We start from the raw sequence: 24682 nt of genomic DNA, 5'->3' as shown, positions 1-24682 counted from the left end.
TTTCTCATCTGTACAATGGGTACAGTAAACACTATCTTCACAAGACAACTCACATCTCTCTCTTCTGGGAGGTCCAACAGGCCCCTATCAGCTATGTATCATATGGCTGCCTGGTCATATTTTTCTTGTTTTTTCTCTAATTTTAAATTGCACAGCCTATCTTACATACCCTGGTATCTCTACAAGGCCTTCCTGCTGAGCACTCATAATAATGCAGACATTACTGAACCTTGAAAGCAAATATTAAGGGAGAAAAACAGGCTGTATTTTTCACTTGGCCTTCAGTTTCCTTAAATCTACTCAAAATGCAGGCACTCCCACTTTAAGGGAATCAAGAAAATATAATTCCAAACATCTAAAACAGGTTTAAGGTTGGGAAAACTAAATTACCTCACCCCAAACTGCCATATGCTTAACAGCATTTTAAATCAATCAGTCTTATGGACAGATTTACACCCAGTGGGTTTAGCAACGGTGCTGAACTGATATATCAGCCTGAGCTTTTTATGTTTTTTTCAAATTTCAGGCCACTGACCAATTTGATGCTTGTTGTACTTGAATCTATTGCAAAATGTTTAAAGCCTGTGGCTCTAGTGGTGGCAGACTGACGTACTGATGGACAGTGGATGGAATGAACGTCCTGTCAGCCCTACAGGGAAACTGAATTTCTAGGAAGGACTTTTCCTGGGATTGAGAGGTTTTTCAAGAAAAGGCAAAGGAATTCATGTTGTTAACCAAACACTTATGGCCTCCCTTTAAAAACAAACACTGTTTCAGACAGTGCAAATCCATAAACTTTTCTAGTTCAGGTTTTAAGACATGACATGGTATGAAATGGAATTATGGGAACTATCTTATGAGATCAAGTCAAGAATTTAATGTTTTGCATTGTACACATTTTGAAGGCTGTAAAACTTTTTAAAGTAATCTTACTGGTGGAAACAAAACTATTTTCATTTAAGACTTGGTACTTTGACAAATAATCAGATGACGTGGTATAAAGCAAATTAAAGGCTCTACAGATTTGCTTTATTTATAATTTTCCTATTTAACATATTGTTAACATAAGTAACCTAGAGGTCTCAACAACAATTTAAAAAGCTCTCTGATGAGTGATTCACAAGAAGTGACCTTGTTATCAAAATGCTTCTGCACATAGCTGTTTTAAGTAAAGCTACATTGTAAACAGGGTGGCTGCTAGGCTGACTCCACACACTTATCTATGGACTCATAGGCTGTCAGGACTAGAAAGCCTTATGGATCATTTTCTTTAGCCCCTTCCCTCATTTTACAGATTAGAAATGCTGGACTTAGTCAAGACTCCACAGCTGTTCGGGGCAGATTTAAGATTGGAGTTTGAGCCTCCTGACACTACACTCCTCCAGTGTGCTGGGCAGAAGCCCTCAGCCATGCAGAGTGCCTTAGCTGCAGCTTCCTTTCCTGCTCAGCTGGGGCAGCAATGTAGCACCTCCTACCTGAGGTGAAGGTAGTGCTGAGCCCTTTATTCTACTAACGTTAAGATTCTTATAAAAACCAGAATCTCACAAATGATCAGAAAAAGAACTACATGACTAAAGTGGTTTTGCTTTGTCAGCAATTAAAATTCATTGGCTGGATTTTGATAACGCACGTTTTTATATTTTTTCTTTTTTTTATATTTAAACTGTTAGAGCAGTAAAGAATCATCTTTTCACTTGTGGCAGAAAACTAGCAGAAGAAATAAGTCTAACAGAAAACATTGCTATTTCCTAAGAATACTGCAAAGACTGAAATACAGTTAAATCCAAGTTCCTCAATGATGCAGTTTTCATTCTAATCCACATCCCAGAATGTTATTTATTATTAACACCATTGTCTAAGCTTAAAAATTACCTGGGTAAGAACGTAAACAAAGTGCTTCCAACTGGCATGATATACAATTTGCTTTGTGAAGTTTTTTTCCTTTACCTTGGAAAATGTCATAATAGTTATATTCATAATGGTCTCTTGTGTTTAAAATCTGGTTCCTGGAAATGAGTCATACATGTCAGCTGTTAGCTTTGTGGTGACATTTTGCAGAAATGTCAATGACACCTCAGGTGCACCTGCTTTTGTTTGGCAGTAGAGGTATTTTCCCAATGTTCACAGGGAACAAGCAGCATTACTAGTTTTTTTCAAAAACTGTTTCTCCAACCACTACTGAAAGACAAGACAGTGTTCCCCAATACAGATTCACTTTATGGTCAATATATTTGACACATACAGCAGCTAAGTGAAAATTCAATCCTACATTCAGTTTTCCAAATATAAGGCAAAACTTTACCGAGCAAGATGGAGAACAGCTTCCACTATATTTGAACCATCTTTGGCGCTTGTTTCACAAAATAATGCCCCATAGGTCTGTAAAAAAACATATATATGTATACACACACACAATTAAATGAAGGCTTTGATTAGGTTTCCTGGAATGTTCACTTTTAAAATCAATAAAATAAAAATATTCCCCTGTTGAGTATACTAAAAATAATAGTTAAGTAATTGGATTCAAAGTTTTAAGACTTTAAAAATAAAACACATTTGAGCCTAGTTATTCCAGTAACAGTTCCTAGTCAAAAGAATTTTTTTAAAAAAACTTTTTATTTTTTATTAGGATATATCCAGTTAACAAATAATGTTGTGATAGTTTCAAGTGAATAGCAAAGGGACTCAGCCATACATATATATGTATCCACTCTCCCTCAAATGTGGCAGTCTCATCCAGGCTGCCACATAACACTGAGCAGAGTTTCATGTGCTATACAGTAGGTTCTTGCTGGTTATCCATTTTAAATATAGCAGTGTGTACATGTCCATCCCAAACTCCCTAACTATCCCTTTCCCCCAACCTTCCCCCTGGCAACCATAAGTCCCTTCTCAAAGTTTGTGAGTCTGTTTTTGATTTTTAAGTAAGTTCATTTGTATAATTTCTTTTTAGATTCCACATATAAGGGACATCATATAATTTTTCTCCTCTATTTGCCTTACTTCACTCAGTATGATGCTCTCTTGGTCCATCCATGTTGCAGCAAATGGTATTATTTCATTCTTTTTAATGGCTGAATAATATTCCACCCAATCAGAGAATTTTTGTTTTGCATCCCCCCCCAAAAAACCCATCCCACTATACAAAAATTTCATAGTTTAAGGTTCTTATATCCAAGAGTCACACATGCCACCAAATGTTCTCTATCAAATAACTTGAGAGAAATAAAAATGATAGCTTAAGCTAACCACACAGGAATTAAATGTCCATCAGAAGTATGTCTCCTTTAGGCCAGCAGCTAACACACCTCTCTTCACCCTATCATCCTTTTCTATTGAGATTCAGCAGTCTTTGTGTTGCTAAAACCAACGGACATTTTCTAGTCCTCTATTATTTAACCTCCCAGTGGTTATACATATAGTCATTGATTGTTATCACTCTTCTGCTTCAGACCTTCTGATGTTCCCCATCCCTTACAAGCAATATTGAAATGCTTACCTGGCTGACAAGGCCTAGGTATGCTCGTATGGAGCCCCAGCCAACTTCTCAGTTCTACCAGTGGCCACTCTCCCTCACAATGCTCAAGTTACCCTGGCCAGCCCGCTATTTCTCCAATGCTCCACATTTTCTCCCACCTCAGGACCTTTGCAGGCTTCCCTTGTGGCTCAGTGGGTAAAGAATCTGACTGCAATGTGGGACACCTGGGTTTGCTCCCTGGGTCGGGAAGATCCCCTGGAGAAGGGAAGGCTACCCACTCCAGTATTCTGGTCCGGAGAATTCCATGGACTGTACAGTCCATGGGGTCGCAAAGAGTCGGACACAACTGAGCGTTCATTTCCAGGACCTTTGCACCTGTTGTTACCACTACCTAGGTTATCCTATATCCTTAGAGACTCCCTTCACCAGGCTGACTTTTACCTACCTTTTCGATTTTTAGGTAATCCTTCCTTGAAGTTGAGATTAAGTGTTTCCTAACTCTGAAAAAGTCAGCATGAGGAATTCCTATTACAAAACCTCTTGACATGTATTTTTCCAGCACAGCACTTGCCACAATTGTAGTTGATGAAGTGTGTCTTTGTCTAACAAGCTGGAAACAACTCCTTTAGGAAAGGAGGACTGTGTGTGCTGTGGGGCCAGGTGTCGTTTACCTGGTTCCTGTGTGGGACTGGGAAAGGATGTGATGGATACTCTGGAGCAGGGAGAAAGGAACAACCGAACAATGGGGAAAGATTACTGGGACACTTTTACTCATGACCCCCTCCATCCACAGAAATGCTAGAACAATTCCCCAAATGAATCTTATTTCTAGGACAAATGGGTAGTGCTGCTGCTGAATTTCATAGTCAGGATGTTATTGGATGAAATAGAGATGGCCTTTGAGGATGCAGGAGGGTGGCAGACATGAGATGCATAATAAGTAAGCAAACCTTGGGGAATCTCTAAGAAATTCTGGAGAAGGAATAAAGTTGGCATGCAGCCAGGAGTGATGGCTCTCTAGGGGGATGAGTGGATTACATAGGTTTAATGTCTGTCTCCCCTAGACAGTAAACTATGTGAGGGCAAGGATGGTCTCTTTTGCTCTCTACCCTTTGCTCAGCTCACAATAAAATACTTTTCACTTGGTAAATACAATTAAATATGTGTTGAATGGATCTTGTCTGTATTTCATTGCCTAGTTTTAATGTTTATCATATTTGGCTCACAGTTATACCATTTAAAATAAGAAACAATTCCAACTTAAAATAGGGAAATTGAAACTTGTTTTTAAAGATCACTTGTTTATGTTATAGAGCAGTCTTTTCATTGATGATGACAGACAACAATAATAGCTATGTCAAATGAGACTGTTATGGTAAGAACTTATGTGACCCAAGGGCCATCTGATTCCTTGTTCCGGTAAAACAAGTCATAAGAGGGCCACGAAGCATTCTGACACAATGCCAGTGATGAGAGAATAAGCACTGCCCACAACAGTAATCTGAACAGAAATGAAGCTCATTCCTTATACAAATGCATAACCAAGAATAACTGTATACTATTCCAACTGAGTACAAATCTTAGACAAAAGAACATGTCTACCAATTCTCTTCACCCTGTCACCCAGGTGACACACTGCATCATCTGCTGCTCCTTGGCACAGTGACCCTGGGGAACCAAAGTCAACTTTTCCAAACAGGACACCCATGCTTATTCCTTCACCTGGATCCCAGGACTAGAGGAGGATTCCAGGAACTGGGGAAGAGTGAGGAAGAAGACAGGAGAATTTTGCCTCCTCTTTATCACTGATACTCAGTGGGGAAAATGGTCACATGATTGTTTTACCCCCACAGGGGATTTAATTCTTGTTGTTAATTATTGACATTCATGGGGTGGACAGGGGGCACTGGGAATTCTGTCTGCGTAAGGACAGAAGGCTCATCAGACAGAGTGGAGGTTTGTCAAACACCCTTTTCAGCACATGTAGAGAAAAGTGAAAGACCTCTTCTAGTTTGGGCCCACTCTTACTCTTACCATGGCCAGTTTTTCTCCAAAGTACCCTGGGACACATTTTTGTCCCTCTGCTTCAGCAGCATCACGAAGATCAGCCTTGTTTCCCACCAACATGATAGGAATGCTCTCATGGGCTGCATCCTACCATGAAGAAAAGAAAAAACGGTGCATACATGAAACACTGGACAAGTTAGGAGGATAATGACAGCAACAGCTACCATTCTGAGTGCCCCTTGTATGCCACATGGTGTACAGACAATATCTTTAAACTCCAAAATATCCCTAAAAGGAGACAGACTTTTCCCCATTTCCAGACCAGAACACTGAAATTCAGAGAGGTTAAATAAGATGTTGTAAGGGTGAGGGCCGAGGTCCAAATGACTCCATCATCCTTGCCACTACAGAAACCGATACAAACTCAAGATGCGTCACCTAGAGTTACATTTAGCTGTAGTGCTCACATAATTTGCTATAATTTTCACTCCAAACAGAGGTGATAACAAGCCGGGTTCATTACCCCAGGTACAAAACACACAAATATTCCCTCAGCTATGAGGGGACAAAAAAGGAGTCCGAAAGTTCCACACTCACTGCTATCTGGCTTATGACAAAAGCAAAATACAAAGGCCCTAAAGATCAACATATTTCTTGTGAGGAGTTGATGAGCAATCATTCAAAGTACCAGTTTCTCAGGATAATGCTCCCCAATTAGCATGTGCACATGTCGTGGCCTTCACAGAGGAGCTGGCTGACTGGAAGATGTGAGAGGCAGAAGTAAGTTTGGGATTCCACCCCTCCCACCACCTGGCTGCTCACCGGCTGTGACTGTGTGAAGTCCAGCAAGTCTCTTCCTGTTTCTGACTCCATTTCCCTGTCTGAAATGAAGGGGTCAGTAAGCCCCCCTCAGCAGGCTATGATGAGAACTGAAGACTATGTGACTAGAGAAACAGCCTTTTGGCTCCTATACAAGCAAAGCAGCAGTGGTGACTGACCCGTGGGGAAATGATTCTTTGCGGCGCCTAAACACAGCCGGGTGCTCATCCACTTTGGTGCCACATCTGATACAGCATCAAAAATGAGCCTTGAAACTAAAATTATACTTCCTTCCTCTTCTGACCATTTTCCTCCAATGGAATGCATCAGAGTGAAGTAAAAGCAAAGGGGAGAAGGAAATGAAAAGCCCTCCTCCAGACTAGACACCCCATCCATTAATGTGTTAAGTAATTGCATTCTGTGGGGAACTGCTTGGGATCATATGGAAGCCATTAATCAAATGTTCACTTAAGCCAGCCAAGACTTCTCAAAGCCACATGGGTAAGTAATGGCACCTCCTTCAAGTCTTAACTCAAATATGATCTCCTGGTCTGACCAGCCTGACTGCACCACCTGCAGCACTCTGCCTCACCATAAGGCCGTTTATCCTGGCCTTGTTTTGTTTCTACATCTAGCACTTCCTATCATTCATTTTATTTATTTATGTTGGTTGCCTTTTCAATAACCTCAGATATGCAGATGACACCACCCTTATGGGAGAAAGTGAAGAGGAACTAAAAAGCCTCTTGATGAAAGTGAAATAGGACAGTGAAAAAGTTGGCTTAAAGCTCAACATTCAGAGAACGAAGATCATGGCATCCGGTCCCATCACTTCATGGGAAATAGATGGGGAAACAGTGGAAACAGCGTCAGACTTTATTTTTGGGGGCTCCAAAATCACTGCAGATGGTGACTGCAGCCATGAAATTAAAAGACGCTTACTCCTTGGAAGAAAAGTTATGACCAACCTAGATAGCATATTCAAAAGCAGAGACATTACTTTGCCGACTAAGGTCCGTCTAGTCAAGGCTATGGTTTTTCCAGTGGTCATGTATGGATGTGAGTGTTGGACTGTGAAGAAAGCTGAGCGCCGAAGAATTGGTGCTTTTGAACTATGGTGTTGGAGAAGACTCTTGAGAGTCCCTTGGACTGCAAGGAGATCCAACCAGTCCATTCTGAAGGAGATCAGCCCTGGGATTTCTTTGGAAGGAATGATGCTAAAGCTGAAACTCCAGTACTTTGGCCATCTCATGTGAAGAGTTGACTCATTGGCAAAGACTCTGATGCTGGGAGGGATTGGGGGCAGGAGGAGAAGGGGACAACAGAGGATGAGATAGCTGGATGGCATCACTGACTCAATGGACGTGAGTCTGAGTGAACTCCAGGAGTTGGTGATTGACAGGGAGGCCTGGCGTGCTGCGATTCATGGAGTCACAAAGAGTCGGACACGACTGAGCGACTGAATTGCACTGAACTAGAATACAAGCTCCAAAGGGTAGGGCCTTTTGTTTTGTTTTTTTTTAATGGATATACTGCCAATACATGCACAAAACAAGGATGCCCAAGATATTTTTCAATGTGTAGAAGCTGGAAAGAGATCTCATGTCTCAAGTGTCTCCATTCAACTTTTACCCAAATATCCAATCAACAAACTATTAATAACAGGTAAATGGCCATAATTTTAAGATTTTCTAACCTAGTGGTTTTCAAGTGAAATATGTTAATTATTAATTCAGAGGATCCATTCACCACTGCCACTCCACTGCTTCCCAATCCTTTCACGCATCTGAACTGTCTCACTGTTAGTTTTGACCCATATTATAGTGGCCATATCAACTGTCCCAACAGAATTTCCCCAAATGAGAAAAGGTGAACCATGGTGAAGACTCACTGAGATAAGCCAAAGTCAAATGCCAAGTGGCGTCTCACTTTTTTCTCCAGTAACAAATTCAGTATTTCATCTTGAATACAATTTTCTCCCTTTTCCGACCCTATGAACGGTAACACCACTAGCTAAATGAATCACTTACGGCAAGTAGGTGCTTACTTACCTAGCAAATTTTGCAGTAGGGTACCTGGCATGGGCGGTAACGTCACACGGGGCTTTTTCAACCCTATGGCTGACCCTGCCTTCTGTGCCTCCTTGTCTTGAGTATAATCCAAAGTCTTCAAAGGGAGATCAAGTCCAAAAGTTTCAACAATAAACAGTTTTGCTATAGATCTTAAATATCTGTGTGTGAGTTAGTTGGGATTATCCATTCTTCTCTCGTTGGTCTCCCCAGAGCTTCCTCTGTCCCCTTGAGTAGATGCCTCTCCTCTAGGCACTAACTACCTTGGCGATCCTTTCTTGATATTGGAGGAGTTTTTCTTAGCCTGCTGCTCATTCTGGAGCTTCATCAAAAGAACAACCAGTGTTGAATCAGCAGGTCTAATTCTCCCTTCCACTCCAACCTCCAAATGACTACAAGCCAGTCATGTACTTTCTATGCCTCGGGTTTCTCATAAAAAGTGAGGACAACATGACATTTACTTCCTTTCTCAGATACGTTACAGAGGTGAATATAACATGTAGAAAATTTTGTGAAATAAAAATGCTACATAAATGTCAACATGCTTTTGATGTATATATAATTTTCCGTCATGATTTTTCAGTTGAGCAAAATGCATGTTTATCATTGAGTCTTATTGCCATTTTTCAGTCAGTCATTTCTTACATCTTTAGTTAGAAAGAGAACATTTTGGTATTTTACAGGGTATGAAACAGGCCCAACTAAAGAATCTAGAGGCTAACTTGAGATCAGACAGCAATCAGTTCTCTGTTCAGCCACCACTGCACTTAATGCCTGTTAAAAATGATAGATCACAGACATACTTGAAAAATTGTATTAGCCACTAGTTTTTTTTTTCCCCCAAGAGACTATGCTGAATCATGGCTTGAACTGTAGTTTTATGGTGATTAATAATGTTGGCAGAACATTAACTGTGGTCAAAATAGTTTCCTACTTTAAAAAATTATTGATTATGAAACAAAGGATATGAAAGCTCCTCAGATGAAAGACACCATCTCATTTGAGCAAAAGAAAGCATAGATAGTAACCACACGTTTAAAATGCCAACTAGTGTGTTAGTAGTACGTTGGGTATGTAAAGACCCAAATCTCTATCAGAAGAAAGCTGAGAACACGGTTCCTATAGAATCTGGACCGGGTGGTGCCAGGTGGTGATGGTATTTCACCTATACTTCTAGCACACGTGTTGGTATGCTTTCGCCTATACATCTAGCACACATGGAAGCAAGCCCCTATTATACCTCCAGTCACACTACACACCCAGCTCCATCACCCTCTTGTTTGTGAGAACTGCTTTTCCTTGGGTTGTCTGGATTTTTACTTGCTGCCAGTTGGGTTCTGATCATATTAAAACCCAGGACTTCCCCCTCTCCCACCACCACTCAGAAGCTCACTTTATTAGTGTCCTTGGTTCTGTGGGAACTGGCCCGCTACTAAGGAGGAGACCAGTGCTGCTAAGTACTATTAGGAACCCTGCCTCCCACATCCAGTTCTTTCTGAGAGCCTAGATCAATGGTTTCTGAGTTCATTTTTACAAAGGAGAAACAGCATTTCCTGCAATCAAGCCTATAACTCTCCCATGTTATTTTTTTGTTGCGTGTTTTGATTTCTTACCTCAATCATATCTACCCATTCTCGTACATTAAGAAAGCTTTTCTCACACGTAACATCATAAAGCAGCAAAACACCATCTGCTCTTCTGAAGTAAGACTTGGCAATGCTTCTGAATCTGGAGAAAAGCATGAGGGTAACAATTCTAATCAGTCAGTCAGTTTGGTGTTGCCTCATTCTTCATTTCTTTTATGCTCACTTTCCCCCCACCCCTCATCTTTAAAGCAAGTCTTGGGACTTCCCTGCTGGTCCAGTGGTTAAGAATCTGCTTTGCAATGTAGGGGGCGCAGCTTCGGTTCCTATTCAGGGAACTAAGATCCCACATGCCTCAGAGTAACTAAGCCTAAGCAAAACTGCTAACCCCTTGTGCCACAACTAGAGGGTCTGTGTGCTGCAACGGAAGATCCTGCATGACAACTAAAACCCGATGTAGCAAATAAATAAATAAATAAAAATACTAAAAAGAAAAACCAAGCCCAATTGAGAGGAATCTAGAGGCAACGTAATTCTGTGAAATGGTCATCCCAGAGGCCTAGAATGACCTAGTAAAAGGTAACGGGAGAAGAATTTGCCCTAGTGATTTACAAAAGTCAATCATTTTCTCCACCAAACAATCTCAAGAAAGTCTACAAAGCCCAGTGCATAGTCAGGACAAGGTTGAGAGCATAACTTCTAAAATTGTCAGCCCCAGCAACAAGCTACTGGAACCCGGGTGTGGGACACAGAGAAATATGGAAGGAGGGGCACATCCAAGCAAAACTACTTTTTGGGTGGTGGGTAGGGAGTACTGTGGGTGGCTGGAAGGAGACCCAACCATGTGGAACACCACAGGGTCCACACATGGGGTGTGGGGGGCTTCCCAGGGGAAGAGCACACCTCAATCTATATGTCCTAACTCAACCAAGTATAATATTTTGCAAGATCTTAAATAGGGCCCTGTCAACCACACGTTTTTTAAATGCTGCTAGAAAATATGAGCTCTGTGTGGGCAGGTATTTGTGTGTGTCTGTTCACTGTTGCATCTGAATGCTCTAAGTGGTGCTCCGTTACAGAGGTTGGCAGGTACCCCCAAACTTTTTTGCTGCACAACCAGATTCAGTCTGTTGCCAAAGAGATAAGATTAAGACCTATGCTTCACACTTCTGTCCATTGGCAATGAAAGGAAGAGAGGGAGTCGCCATATGCAGCTCTGTCTGTGTCTCTGCCCTTGAACAGAGGAGCTGACAGGTCCTCTTCTCCATCTTCTCTGGTGCCCCAGCTCCCCAGCTGCTCACACTGTTGCCACTTTCAGGAGTGCTGCCTCACTGACATTCTCTCACTAGGAAAGGGCACTCTCTTTTCCCCAACGGGTCACCAGTTCAAAGGGAGCTTAGAGGGGCTCACATGACTGACGATGGAAGAGTGAAGAAGGAAAGGATGCGGAAAAAAGCAAGCATTTTTAAAGTTCTAACACTATATCAGAACTATATTATCATGAGCACAAAAGACACCGAATGTCCTACAAGGCTTGTCCATGCAAACCCCAGCAGAATTCAAAGCTCTGGGGAAAGCACTCGCCTCTCCTGGCCAGCTGTATCCCACAGCTGCAGTACTGTCCGTTCTCCATCTACGATCAGCATTTTCATTTGAAAATCAACTCCTGAAAAAGAATGTAAGAGAACATGGAGAACACGATGTAAATAATTCCATTGGATTTTACTTTTCAAGCCCTCTTTAGAAGAGACAAAAGCCAATAAGGTGAAGTTCAGCGAGACAGAGGAAAGAACCTGGCCTTCAATGAAAGTGATGTTCACATAGTAATTATAAGCCAGACCACACATGCATATCACAGGTTGGCTGGCTTGGGGAAGGATTCAATCTGTGGACAAAAGGAAAATCTATGTTCTGTGTTCATGTAATTAGATGGACTCAGTTTTATATGTGTGCATGCACACAAATATGCCTATATATATATGCAGGTATATCCATGTGTGTCTGCATATGTATATAAGTACATGTATATGGTGAGTATATATGCCAGGTGCTCTAGCAACTGAACCAAATATTTTAGGCTTTTTATGACTCAAATTGAAGTGAACTTTCAGCTTTGTTATCTTGAAGGGTTATAACAGTACCATAAATTTACAAAGGCATCCATTGTGAAGAGGGTAACCAATATGTTTTAGGGTTTCTGGTTATCAAAATAAGAGTTCTTTGTGACCCCATGGACGGTAGTCTACCAGGCTCCACCGTCCATGGGATTTTCCAGGCAAGGATACTAGAGTGGGCTGCCATTTCCTTCTCCAGGGGATCTTCCCAACCCAGGGACTGAACCTGGGTCTCCTGCATTGCAGACAGACGCTTTACCGTCTGAGCCACCAGGGAAGCCCAGATAAATAATAATAATATATGATAATTTGCATATCTGCAACTTCTTTTTACTGATTATTATGCAAATGTGGAAATGAGGAGACTACTTTTCCTTGTTCTGAGAGGTATTATTCACGTGTTCCATTGTGAGGGAGGGGAGGGAACATACACTTGGCTATAATTCTGACCATGATGACCAACTGGCCATCGGGAAGATCACTTCATCAACATCAAGTGGCTCCTGATCAGAAAGGCTTTCCCTGGGCACCCTGTGCCAAAGGGCGTTTCTCCCAAACCTTGTTTTTAAAATGTGTTTCTCATCCGTTTCCCTCTTGGTGGGCTGGGATCTAGCTGGCTTTGTTTCCTGAGTATCTGTGATGCCTGTGGGGCTTCCCTGGTGGCTCAGTCGGTGAAGAATCTGGTTGCAATGCAGGAGACCTGGGTTGGGAAGATCCCCTGGAGGAGGGCATGGCAACCCACTCCAGGATTCTCTTGCCTGGAGAATCCCCATGAACAGAGGAGCCAGGCAGCTGTAGTCCATGGAGTCTCAAAGAGTCGGATCCACTTGAGCGACTAAGCAGTGCCTGTAACAGTACATGGCTCACAGTAGGACTCCAGAAGTGCTTGCTGAATAAATGAATCCATCATCTCTGGCGTTAAAATTGGTTTGGTTGATCTCACTGGGTAAGCAGATACCTCAGTCCCTTGTTAGTCTTCCTTTCCAAAATTTAGGCCTTGGCCAAAGCAGAGGACTATTCTGTAGAGAAGGACATGTGAGCACTGACACACATATGTACATATGTATTATACAGAGGGAAAAGAGAGAGATCTGTGGGTCTGTGAATGTAATACCTAAAGAAAATAGAATCAACCTAAAGAAGGTCATTTTCCCATTATCCTCTGAAAAAGAACCATACCCAGGGTAGCACTTGTGTTTCCTCGAAATTCATTCTTGCAAAGTCTCATGAGGAAACTCGACTTCCCCACTGCAGCGTCCCCGGCCAGCACAATCTTGTAAGCCTTCTGCGAGCTGGAAGATTTATGGCTTTCATCCACCATGTCTGTCTAGGGGAAGGAAGCCACAGTGGGTGACAAAGGCAGTGCCTGCTTTCTTCCTAGTAAGTTATATGACGTGAACATGAAGAGTGTTCATGAAGAGAAGTGTCTCTGAAACCACGTACCTGTGGTGAAAGTGCAGAGATGGGCTTTCTTGAGGAGCTAATGATACTGCCTTCACTAGCAGATCCCGGGGGATTCCAGTTCAGGATGGAAGCCACGCCTTCTGAGCCATATGTCTCTTCATCCCTTATATCAGGAACCTGTTTTGTTTTTTTTTTTAAGTCGGTCATTAAAAAACAAAGAAAGTCTTTCATTACACATGTACATTGTGAAATAAAGAGAAGGAAAATATGCTGCTGAATCAACAGTCAATGCTGTTAGGGAACAGAGTGGCCACAAAAGGAAATCTATTTTCCTTGTTCCCTAACTTGGTAGAGGAAAATGTTCTCCCAACTATGTTTCACATGTACAACCTTTAAAACAATGCCTATGACAGATAAAGCTCAAACAGGGTGGGATATGTATTTCTGTGGAAGAAAGGAGAGCAGGCCTAGGACTTGAAGCAGTGACTTCAGGGCTTACGTCCGTGTCTGAAGCATCACCCCCAAAGCTCTCTTGCATGCCGTGCGACTTCTGGAATCCCCTCTGGTGCTTGTATTCCACCTCCGAGTCATACTCATTGGAATCTCGCAGGGTAGACAAGCCACTGTCGAAGCAGCTCTCGGGCAGGCTGTCAACATCACAATTCATCCTCTGCATGGGATCACAGAGGGCCAGCGAGTCACAGTCCTCATCCATGTAGGAATAGCGGGATGATCTGGTAATAAAGGAGAGGACTACTATGCCTGAGGGCTAGTGATTCTCAAGATGACACAGCAATGGAATCAGACAGCAATGCAATCAAGACCAATATTTTTGTTCTTACCAAGAGCTGTAATGTATTCCATAATTAAGCATCAGGGGAAATAAAAAACTCAAAGAAACAGTTCATTCTATGCAACAATCGATTAAGATAAAGACGTTTAAGTCAACTCAAACATTTAATAAAGGAAGTCATTTAAAAAAATCACCTTCCTTATACAAAAAGAATCAGAATGTCCAGGATATAAATGCAATCTCAAGTTGTGTTAACAAAAAACGTATACAGAACATGGGAACATTTTTATTCTCATGTGATCGGACCATATTCTGAACAGTGTGTTCATTTCTGGATAATATCTCTATTGTGACTTGAGACTTAAAACCCTCCAGTCTGAGAAATGATTCAGTGCACTTGGCTTAAGTTGTAATTGTTTCTTCTCTCCTCAAATACTTGGAAGAGCTGACACTAAAGGCCAACTGACAAACTTTTCTGGGAGTCACATCTCTAATCAACATGGTGAAAAATGACAGGCAATTAGAAATGTATGACCCTGGAATGGTTTGCATATGAGATGAGTTTTCTGCCACTAAATACTGACATGTCTGGAAAGACTCTGATGGGAGGGGTTTCCTAAGAAGGTGCACCATAGAAAAACTAGAAATCCTGACTTCTATGGATCTTTCTACTTGGGAAACGCCAATATTTTATAAATGTTCATTTTCTCATTTTATTTTGCTTTTCCATTTGATTCCCATAAGTATCTAAGTTTATACTGAAAGAAAACAAGAGTAACAACTTATTTAGTCCCTACTACACATCGGGAACCATACTAGCCACTTGATATGATATCATCAGAAAGAGGAAATGGGAAGGAAACATAGATCTCCAGATATGAGAAATATTATCATATAAAATATGAGAAATATTCTCAAATGAATATTCTTAGACAAGAAAGGGTAATCTTTATGGAAATATATGCCATGTAAACCTGAGAAGTCAAAAATATTTTGGTACTATTAGCAAATGTTTAAAATTAACTAAAAAGGTAATTTAATCACCTAACTTTCTGTAAATATGTTGCTCAATTATAAAGTCTTTCTCCTGGGACAGGAATTTCATACTATGTCTCAATCTGCTTAGCTAAATGTGTGTACATTTTTTTTATTTGTCTCATCTTTTATGAAACTCTCCTTCTGACACTGATTTTAGGTCAAGCTGTAAGAAACCTAAAGAAACCATTCCATTATAATATAATGAAATATATAAAAATATATAAAAATCAGCCCCATGTTATGATTAGTCAGAACATTTTTTTTAAACCTATTTGTATTTCTGATTAGGAATGACAGAGAAAAAAATCCTGATTGAAAAGACACCTTTATATAGAATCTAAATTAAAAATATAGGTATAGATCAGACTTTCTCCAGAGAAGGCAACGGCAACCCACTCCAGTACTCTTGCTTGGAAAATCCCATGGACGGAGGAGCCTGGTAGGCTGCAGTCTATGGGGTTACTACGAGTCAGACACAACTGAGTGACTTCACTTTCACTTTTCACTTTCATGCATCGGAGAAGGAAATGGTAACCCACTCCAGTGTTCTTGCCTGGAGAATCCCAGGGACCGGGGGGCCGGGTGGGCTGCTGTCTATGGGGTCGCACAGAGGTGGACACGACTGAAGTGACTTAGCAGCAGCAGCAGACTTTCTCAAACTCAACTTATATATATACCCCTTCAAAAGTAAACTAGTCTTTCTGCCTGAAGAATATTTTCATTACAATGAAATATGTAAAAATATAACACGAGTTATTATATATTTTAGAGTTCTTAGAAAAAACACAAAACTAAAACAAATATACTACTTAAAATCCAATAAGGACACAAAAGCAATAAATAAAATTAAATTTACAAGATGCTTTTGATTAAAAAATTTTAATTGAAATATAGTTGATGTATATTATATAAATTATAGGCACAGAATATAGTGATTCACAACTTCTACAAGTTATATACTCCATTTATAGTTATTATAACATATTGGTTATATCCCCTGTGCTGTATAATATATCCTTATAGCTTTTTTATGCCTAATAGTTTGTACCTTTTACTACCCTACCCCTTTATTGCTCCTTCCTTCTCTCCCCACTAGTGGCTATTGGTTGGTTCTCTATATCTGTAAGCCCGCTTCTTTTTTGTTATGCAACTAGTTTGTTGCATTTTTTTAGATTCCACATATAAGAGAAATCATACAGTATTTGTCTTTTTCTGTATGATTTATTTCACTTAGCATAACGTCCTCTGAGTCTATCCATGTTGCTACACATGGCAAAAATTTCATTCCTTTTTTTTAATGGATGAGTTGTATCCTTTTAATCCTTTATCCTTTTATCCTTTAACACTACATCCTTTTAATCCATTCATCTGCTGATGGACACTTAGGTTGCTTACATATTGTGGCTATTGTAATGCTACTATGAACACTGGGCTGCATGTATCTTTTACAATGGTTTTTATTTTTTCCAGATACATACCCAGACATGGAATTGCTGGGTCATATTATCTGTTATTTGTGTTCTTTTTGATGATACCCATTCTGACAGGTGTGAGGTGATATCTTATTGTGGTTTTGATTTGAATTTACCTGATAATTAGTGATGTTGAGCATCTTCTCATATGCCTATTGGCCACTAGCATCCTCTTTAGAAAAATGTCTATTCAGTTCTGCCAATTTTTAAATTTGGTTGTTTGCTTTTTTGATGTTAAGTTGTATGAATTGTTTATGTATCTTGGATATTAACTCCTCATCGGTTATATCATTTCCAAATATTTTCTGCCACTGAGAGGGTTGTCTTTGATTTTCTGAGAGTTTCCTTTGCTGTGTAATAGCTTGTAAGCTTAATTAGGTCCCATTTGTTTGTTTTTGCTTTTATTTCCTTTGTTTTAGGAGACAGATCCAAAAACTATTCTATGGTTTATATCAGAGTGTTCTGCTTACATTTTCCTCTATGAGTTTTATGGTACCTGATCTTACACTTAGGTCTTTAATCCATTTTGAGTTTATTTTTGTATATCAGTTCAGTTCAGTTCAGTCGCTCAGTCGTGTCCGACTCTTTGCGACCCCATGAATCGCAGCATGCCAGGCCTCCCTGTCCATCACCATCTCCTGGAGTTCACTCAGACTCACATCCATCGAGTCACTGATGCCATCCAGCCATCTCATCCTCTGTCGTCCCCTTCTCCTACTGCCCCCAATCCCTCCCAGCATCAGAGTCTTTTCCAGTGAGTCAACTCTTCACATGAGGTGGACAAAGTACTGGAGTTTCAGCTTTAGCATCATTCCTTCCAAAGAAATCCCAGGGCTGATCTCCTTCAGAATGGACTGGTTGGATCTCCTTGCAGTCCAAGGGACTCTCAAGAGTCTTCTCCAACACCACAGTTCAAAAGCATCAATTCTTCGGCGCTTAGCCTTCTTCACAGTCCAACTCTCACATCCATACATGACCAGAGGAAAAACCATAGCCTTGACTAGACGGACCTTAGTCGGCAAAGTAATGTCTCTGCTTTTGAATATGCTATCTAGGTTGGTCATAACTTTTCTTCCAAGGAGTAAGCATCTTTTAATTTCATGGCTGCAGTCACCATCTGCAGTGATTTTGGAGCCCCCCAAAATAAAGTCTGACACTGTTTCTACTGTTTCCCCATCTATTTCCCATGAAGTGATGGGACTGGATGCCATGATCTTCGTTCTCTGAATGTTGAGCTTTAAGCCAACTTTTTCACTCTCCTCTTTCACTTTCATCAAGAGGCTTTTTAGCTCCTCTTCACTTTCTGCCATAAGGGTGGTGTCATCTGCATATCTGAGGTTATTGATATTTCTCCCGGCAATCTTGATTCCAGCTTGTATATATAGTGTTAGAGAATGTTCTAATTTCATTCTTTTACATAAAGCTATCTGGTTTTCCCAGGACAGCTACTGAAGATACTGTGTTTTCTTCATTGTATATTCTTGCCTCCTTGTAATAGATTTATTGACTGTAAGTGCATGGATTTATTTTTGGATTCTCTATCTTATTCCACTGATCTATATATGTGTCTGTTTTGATGACTATAGCTTTGTAGCATAGTCTGAAGTCTGTGAGTATGATTCCTCCAGCTCTGATATTCTTTTTCAAGATGATATTGGCTATTCAGGGTGCCCTGTATTTCCACACAAATATTAAAATTATTTTTTCTAGTTCTGTGAAAAGTGCCTTCGGTATTTTGTTAAGGATTACACTGTTAGGGATTGCATTGACTGTAGATTGCACTGGTCATTTTAACAAATTTCATTCTTCCAATCCAAGAACACAGTATATGTTTCCATCTATTTGTGTCATCCTCAATTTCCTTCACTGGTGTCTTATAGCAGTAGTCCCCAACCTTTTGGTACCAGGGACTGGTTTCATTGGAAGGCAAGTTTTCCATGGACCAGGGTGGGAGATATGGTTTAAGGATGATTCAAGCACATTACATTTATTGTGCACTTTATTTCTATTTTGCGGCAACCTCAGGATATTTCTGCCTTGACTTTAGGGTTAGGGTTCACACTCCTATGAGAATCTAATGCCGCTGCTGATCTGACAGGAGGCAGAGCTCAGGCAGTAATGTGAGTGATGGGGAGTGGCTATAAATACAGATGAAGCTTCACTTGCTCCCCTGCCACTCACCTCCTTTTGTGCAGCCTGGTTCCTAACAGGCTACAGACTGGGGTTGGGGATCCCTGTCTTATAGTTTTCCTAGACAAGTCCTTTACTTCCTTATGTATGTTTATTCCTAGGTATTCTTATTCTTTTTGATGAGATGATAAGTGAAAATATCTCAATTTGTGATAGTTCATTGTTAGTGTATAAAAATGTAACAGATTTCTGTTAAATTGATACAAAATTAATATATAAATTACAAATATAATATACAAATTACCTAATATACAAATTTGTATATATTATTATAATGTTACAAATTTGTAATATATAAATTACATTAATTAAATTAATATACAAATTAATTTTGTATCCTGGAACTTTACCAAATTCAATGATGAACCTAACAGTTTTCTGGTAGCATCTTCAGGATTTTCTATGTATAGTTTCATGTCATCTGCTAACAGTGAATTTCACTTCTTCCTTTTCAATTTGAATTCCTTTTGTTTCTTTCTCTTCTCTGAGTGCTATGCATAGGACTTCCAAAATCATGCTGAATAAAAGTGGCAAGAGTGGGCATCCCTGCCTTGTTCCTGATTTTAGAGGAATGCTTTCAGTTTTTCATGTTGAGTATGGTATTAGCTGTGGGTCCATCATATATGGCCTTTATTATTTTGAGGTATGTTTCCTCTATGCCCACTTTTTGGAAAATTTTTCAAATCATAAATGGCTGCTGAATTTTGTCAAAGGCTTTTTCTTCATCTATTGAGATGATCATATCATTTTCATTCTTCAACCTGTTAATGTGGCATATCACATTGAAACAGAAAAATCCTTGCATTCCTAGGATAAATTCCACTTGATCATGATGTATGATCATGTATGATCATGATGCATTGTTGGATTTGGTTTGCTAATATTTTGTTGAAGATTTTTTTTTCATCTATGTTTATCAGTGATATTGGCCTGTAATTTTCTTTTTTAGTGATACCTTTGTCTGGTTTCAGTATCAGGGTGATGGGGGTCTCAGAGGATGAGTTTGGAAGTATTCCCTCCTCTGCAATTTTTTGGACTAATTTGAGAAAGATAATTGCTAATTCTTCTGTAAATGTTTGGCAGAATTCACCTCTGAAGCTATCTGGTCCTGGACTTTTGTTTGTTGGGAGTTTTAAAATTACTAATTCAATTTCATTACTGGTAATTGTTCTGTTCATATTTTATATTTCTTCCTAGTTCATTCTTGGGAGACTGTACCTTTTTAAGAATTTGTCCATATCTTTTAGGTTGTTCACATTGGCATATAGTTGTTTGTAGTAGTCTCTTATAATCCTTTGTATTTCTGTGGTGTTGGCTATGTCTTTTCTTTTTTCATTTCTGACTATTGATTTGGACCCTCTCTCTTTTTTTTTTTTTTTGATGAATCTGGCTAAAGGTTTATCAATTTTGTCTTTTCAAAGAATCTGCTTTTAGTACCATTGATCTTTTCTATATCTTTTAGTTTCTATTTCATTTATTTCTGATCTTGATGATTTCTTTCCTTCTGCTAACTTTGGGTTTTGTTTGTTCTTTCTCATTGCTTTCGGTGTAAGGGTAGGTTGTTTATTTGTGATTTTTGTTTCCTGAGGTAAGCTTATATTGTATAAACTTTCCTCTTAGAACTGCTTTTGCTGTGTCCCATAGGTTTGGATCATTATTTTTTAGTTTTCATTTACCTCTTGGCATTTTTAAAATTTCCTCTTTGACTTTCTCAGTGAGCCGTTGGTTCTTTCACAGCATATTGCTTAGTCTCCCAAGTGTTTGTGTTTCTTTACAGTTTTTTCTTGTAGTTGATTTTATTTCATTGTGTGTGGTTAGAAAGATGCTTGATATGATTTCAGTTTTCTTAAATTTACTGAGGCCTGCTTTTGAGGCCTAACATGTAATCTATCCTGGCAAATGTGCCATGTACACTTGAAAGAATGTGTATTCTGCTACTTTTGGATGGAATGGTCTCTCTGTATCGATTAAGTCCATCTGGTCTAATGTCATTTAAGGCCTATGTTTCCCTATTGATTTTCTATCTGAATGATCTGTCCATTGATGCAAGTTAAAGTCCTCCCCACTACTATTGTGTTACTGCTGATTTTTCCTTTTTTGTCCATTAATATTTGCTTATATATTTAGGTGCTTCTATGTTGGGTTTAGATATATTTACAATTGTTATATCTTCTTGGATTCATCCCTTGATCATTATGTAGTATCCTTTTTTGTCTTATAACAGTCTTTATTTTAAAGTCTATTTTGTCTGATACAAGTATTGCTATTCCAGCTTTCTTTGGATTTTCATATGTATGGAAATCCTTTTCCCATCCCTTCACATTCAATCTGTGTGTGTCTCTAGATCTGAAGTGAGTCTCTTGTAGGCTACACATATATGGATCTTGTTTTTATATCCATTCAGTCACTCTATGTCTTTTGGTTGAAGTATTTAGTCCATTTACATTGTTGACAGGGTGATTTTAGCAGAAACTAATGTCTGTGGCTGGGGATTTGTTATGTAAGTGAAAGTCGAAATGTCTCTTGTCAGTAATGTTTGGGTAACAAAAGACATATATATATGTCTCTGGTCAATACTGTGTTAAAGTAATTATCGATGTGAAGAATCTTCCTGCCAAGCAGGAGACACGGGTTCGATTCCTGGGTCAGAAAGATCCCCTGGAGAAGGAAATGGCGAGCCATTCCAGTATTCTTGCCTCAGAAATCCCATGGATGATAGAGCCTGGCAGGGTACAGAGCATGGGGTTGCAAAAGAGCTGGGACATGACTTAGTAACTAAACAAACAAACAAAAACAATCTTATTGTCATTTAAAATATTATTTTCATCTTGTTTTGTAGTTATTTTTTCCCTTTCTTCTTCTTTTGTTCTTTTCTCTTGTGATCTGATGACTAATAAGTTTTACATTAGCATCAAAAAGAAAATAAAATATTAACTTCCTATATCAAACTGTAACTACCCTCTGAAGGAACATCAGTCTGGATCATGGTGGCCCTCTAGTGACTGTTCAAGGTTATGAGCACAGAAGTGCTGCATTCCTGTCACTTTGAGGCAATGGGATGTGATGACTTTGTCCCTTAGTCATATTGCTAAGGAGCTCTTTGTTTAGTACTACCAGCCTTATTCATGGTGTCCACTATTTTAAAAAATGAATCATGGTGAAATTTCTGAAATAATTTTCAGTAATCTAGCTTTCCCCTTATTTGCTTAGAACTGACCTTAAGCATCAGTAAAGAAAAATAGCATCACACCCATATATTTTAAAAAGTAACATCTACTTCTCAAAAACAGAAAAGCCAGATGCCTAGAGATACCATTAAAACTTTTTATTTCACAAATCAGTGAAAAAATTCTGATATTTGCATAAAATCTTATTAAAAGTGATCACCAATAACCTTTGAAAATAGACCTTCTGGAAAAGCTATCTGGCCATTTTGCTGTTGCCAAGATATTAAGTGCATTATTCTTTAGCCCAAAAGTTCTCAAATGAAAAGGGAAGGAACATAAAATATGAAAGTGGCATCAGAAATGAAGGGCCAGAGATATACAGTTTATGCACTCACTTCTACCATCAAACTTTGATACACTACAAAATGAGCCTTCTAAGTAGCAACACTGGACACATATGGTAAATCTCCTACATATGAACCTTCAAGTTGTGAACTTTAAAAGATGTGAACATGAATTTCATCAACGTCAGACATGAATGAAATTGCCCTCCATCTCCTATTGCTGACAATTCTTCAGCTCTACCATCTCCCACCTCCTCTCCTATCTCCATTCAGTAACTCTTCTTACCTGCTCACTCAGTGCCAGCCCCTGTATGCCAGCTGCTGTACTTACTATGGTACTTTTCAAGGTACTGGACTATAAGACTAAAAATGTTTGCTTTATTTTTTGAGTTTGCTTTTTATGTATTATTTATGTGAAAATATTATAAACCTATTGCAATATAGTATTATAGAGCAGGTTGAATTAGTTGGGTACCTAGCCAAACTTTGTTAGACTTATGAACAAACTGGACTTGTGAATGTGCTCTTGGAATGGAACTCATTTGTATACAGGGGATTTATTGTATATGTACACACATGTGTACACAAATATAATCCTTCAGTTTTCATTGCTAGATCTCAAGTTATAGCAGGGCCAATATTTCACTTCATTTGATTAAAAACAAGCTAAATTCTCACTTCTGGAAAGCTTCTGTGACTCCTTTAGTACATTAACTCATAAACATCTACTCTCTACATTTCTATTTGTTTCAAAAGTTTCCCTTTCCTTGAACATAGCTTGCATAATATATACTGAGCTGCTAAACATTTACAGATTGTTCCAAGAATCTTAACATCATACACCACAAAATCATGTATGGTAGTTCCACTGGCTTCCCTGAAACACCTCTTATAAAGGGCACTTCTAAGAAATAAGACATAATAGGGATGAAGTAAGGGTGAGCATACGTAAAACCAAGTCATGATAACATCTTAAAGAAATCACTCTCTGAAACATTTTAAAACACTTTAATCTTTACGTGTTTCATGTTTCAGAAATTTACAGAGAGTAGAAAATATAAATTAGTGCCCCAAATATATTCTTTTAATTCACTTCTAAGGAAATGTACTTTCCTTTTAACTTTGATCCAGAATTCAAACAAAAAGTTAAAAAGTGTTAACATACCTGTCATAGCCCAGAGGTTGAGGAGAATGAAGATTAAATTTAGGACTGCTTCTAGAAATTGTATTCCCTGGTGAGATATTATTTATGCGCTGTAATACATAAAATATAGAAGTAACATTTTGTCATTCCATTTAAACATTTTATATACATTTAAAAAACCTGTAGTACACTAATTTACTAATGTAATTGAGAGTTTGGTATCCTACATGAGAAAATGTAAGCACAGATATCAAGGGAAAAAGTGCAACAAATGCCCAAAGGACTCTGTCTCTTCATCATGTCTCAAGTCCAAACTCTGCCATATAAGCCCTCAAGGGGCATCCTGGCTCCCAAATTTGCCAGGACCCTGCAGTACCAGCTTTGGATTAGTCTCTTCTCAAATCATCATTTGACTTAGTGACTGACTCATCCACACCCAAAGCTGTGGCACTGGAACCCCAACCTTGAAGCTGACCTCCAAAAGTCAGGGAAGAGGCTTTCTGGCTTTCTGGTTTGGAAAAGGTCCTCAAAATTCTAAATGGGCCTTAGCCTGTTTCTGTAGGAGGGTTTAAAAGCCCAAGGTCTCCACTCTGGTGATCTCATGATCACAAAGAACAACCAAAGAGTCTAAATAAACTCCTCGGCCAGAAGCACTCTCTCTCTTCTCTCTACAGGGAAATAGTTATTTGTACCTCCATGAGACATCTTACTTTTTATTATTTTTTTTCTTATATCTTACTTTTTATATTAGTGGTATCTGTGCACATCTTAATTCCCTGCATGTGTGCAAAGTTGCTTCAGTTGTGTCCAACTCTTTGCAGTCCCATGGACTGTAGCCCACCAGGCTTCTCTGTCCATGGGATTCTCTAGGCAAGAATACTGGAGTGGGTTGCAATTTCCTCCTCCATGGGATCTTCCTGACCCAGTGATCAAACCCATGTCTCTTATGTCTCGTGCATTGGTAGAAGGGTTCTTTACACTAACACTACCTGGGAAGCCCCCTTAAGTCCTTACCATACTAGAAACTTTTCCAGGATCCAGGCCACACCTTTTATATCTT

General features: G+C 39.3%; 1 protein-coding gene across 1 annotated transcript in view; it reads right to left on the bottom strand.

The window, feature by feature from the left end:
* The window catches only part of LOC120860302 (ras and EF-hand domain-containing protein-like), a 79371-nt gene that overhangs the window by 4848 nt on the left and 49841 nt on the right, over nt 1-24682 (bottom strand). Inside the window, exons 9-16 of the mRNA XM_040236082.1 lie at nt 23644-23732; nt 13974-14208; nt 13514-13651; nt 13250-13397; nt 11541-11622; nt 9987-10101; nt 5513-5632; nt 2303-2379 (exon numbers count right to left, since the gene is read on the bottom strand). Coding sequence (XP_040092016.1) covers nt 2303-2379; nt 5513-5632; nt 9987-10101; nt 11541-11622; nt 13250-13397; nt 13514-13651; nt 13974-14208; nt 23644-23732 — 1004 coding nt within the window. The remainder of the gene's footprint in view (nt 1-2302; nt 2380-5512; nt 5633-9986; nt 10102-11540; nt 11623-13249; nt 13398-13513; nt 13652-13973; nt 14209-23643; nt 23733-24682) is intronic.

Source organism: Oryx dammah, unplaced genomic scaffold, assembly GCF_014754425.2.
Source record: "Oryx dammah isolate SB20612 unplaced genomic scaffold, SCBI_Odam_1.1 HiC_scaffold_11056, whole genome shotgun sequence".
NCBI lineage: Eukaryota > Metazoa > Chordata > Mammalia > Artiodactyla > Bovidae > Oryx > Oryx dammah.
This window is presented reverse-complemented; position numbering and strand designations above follow the sequence as displayed.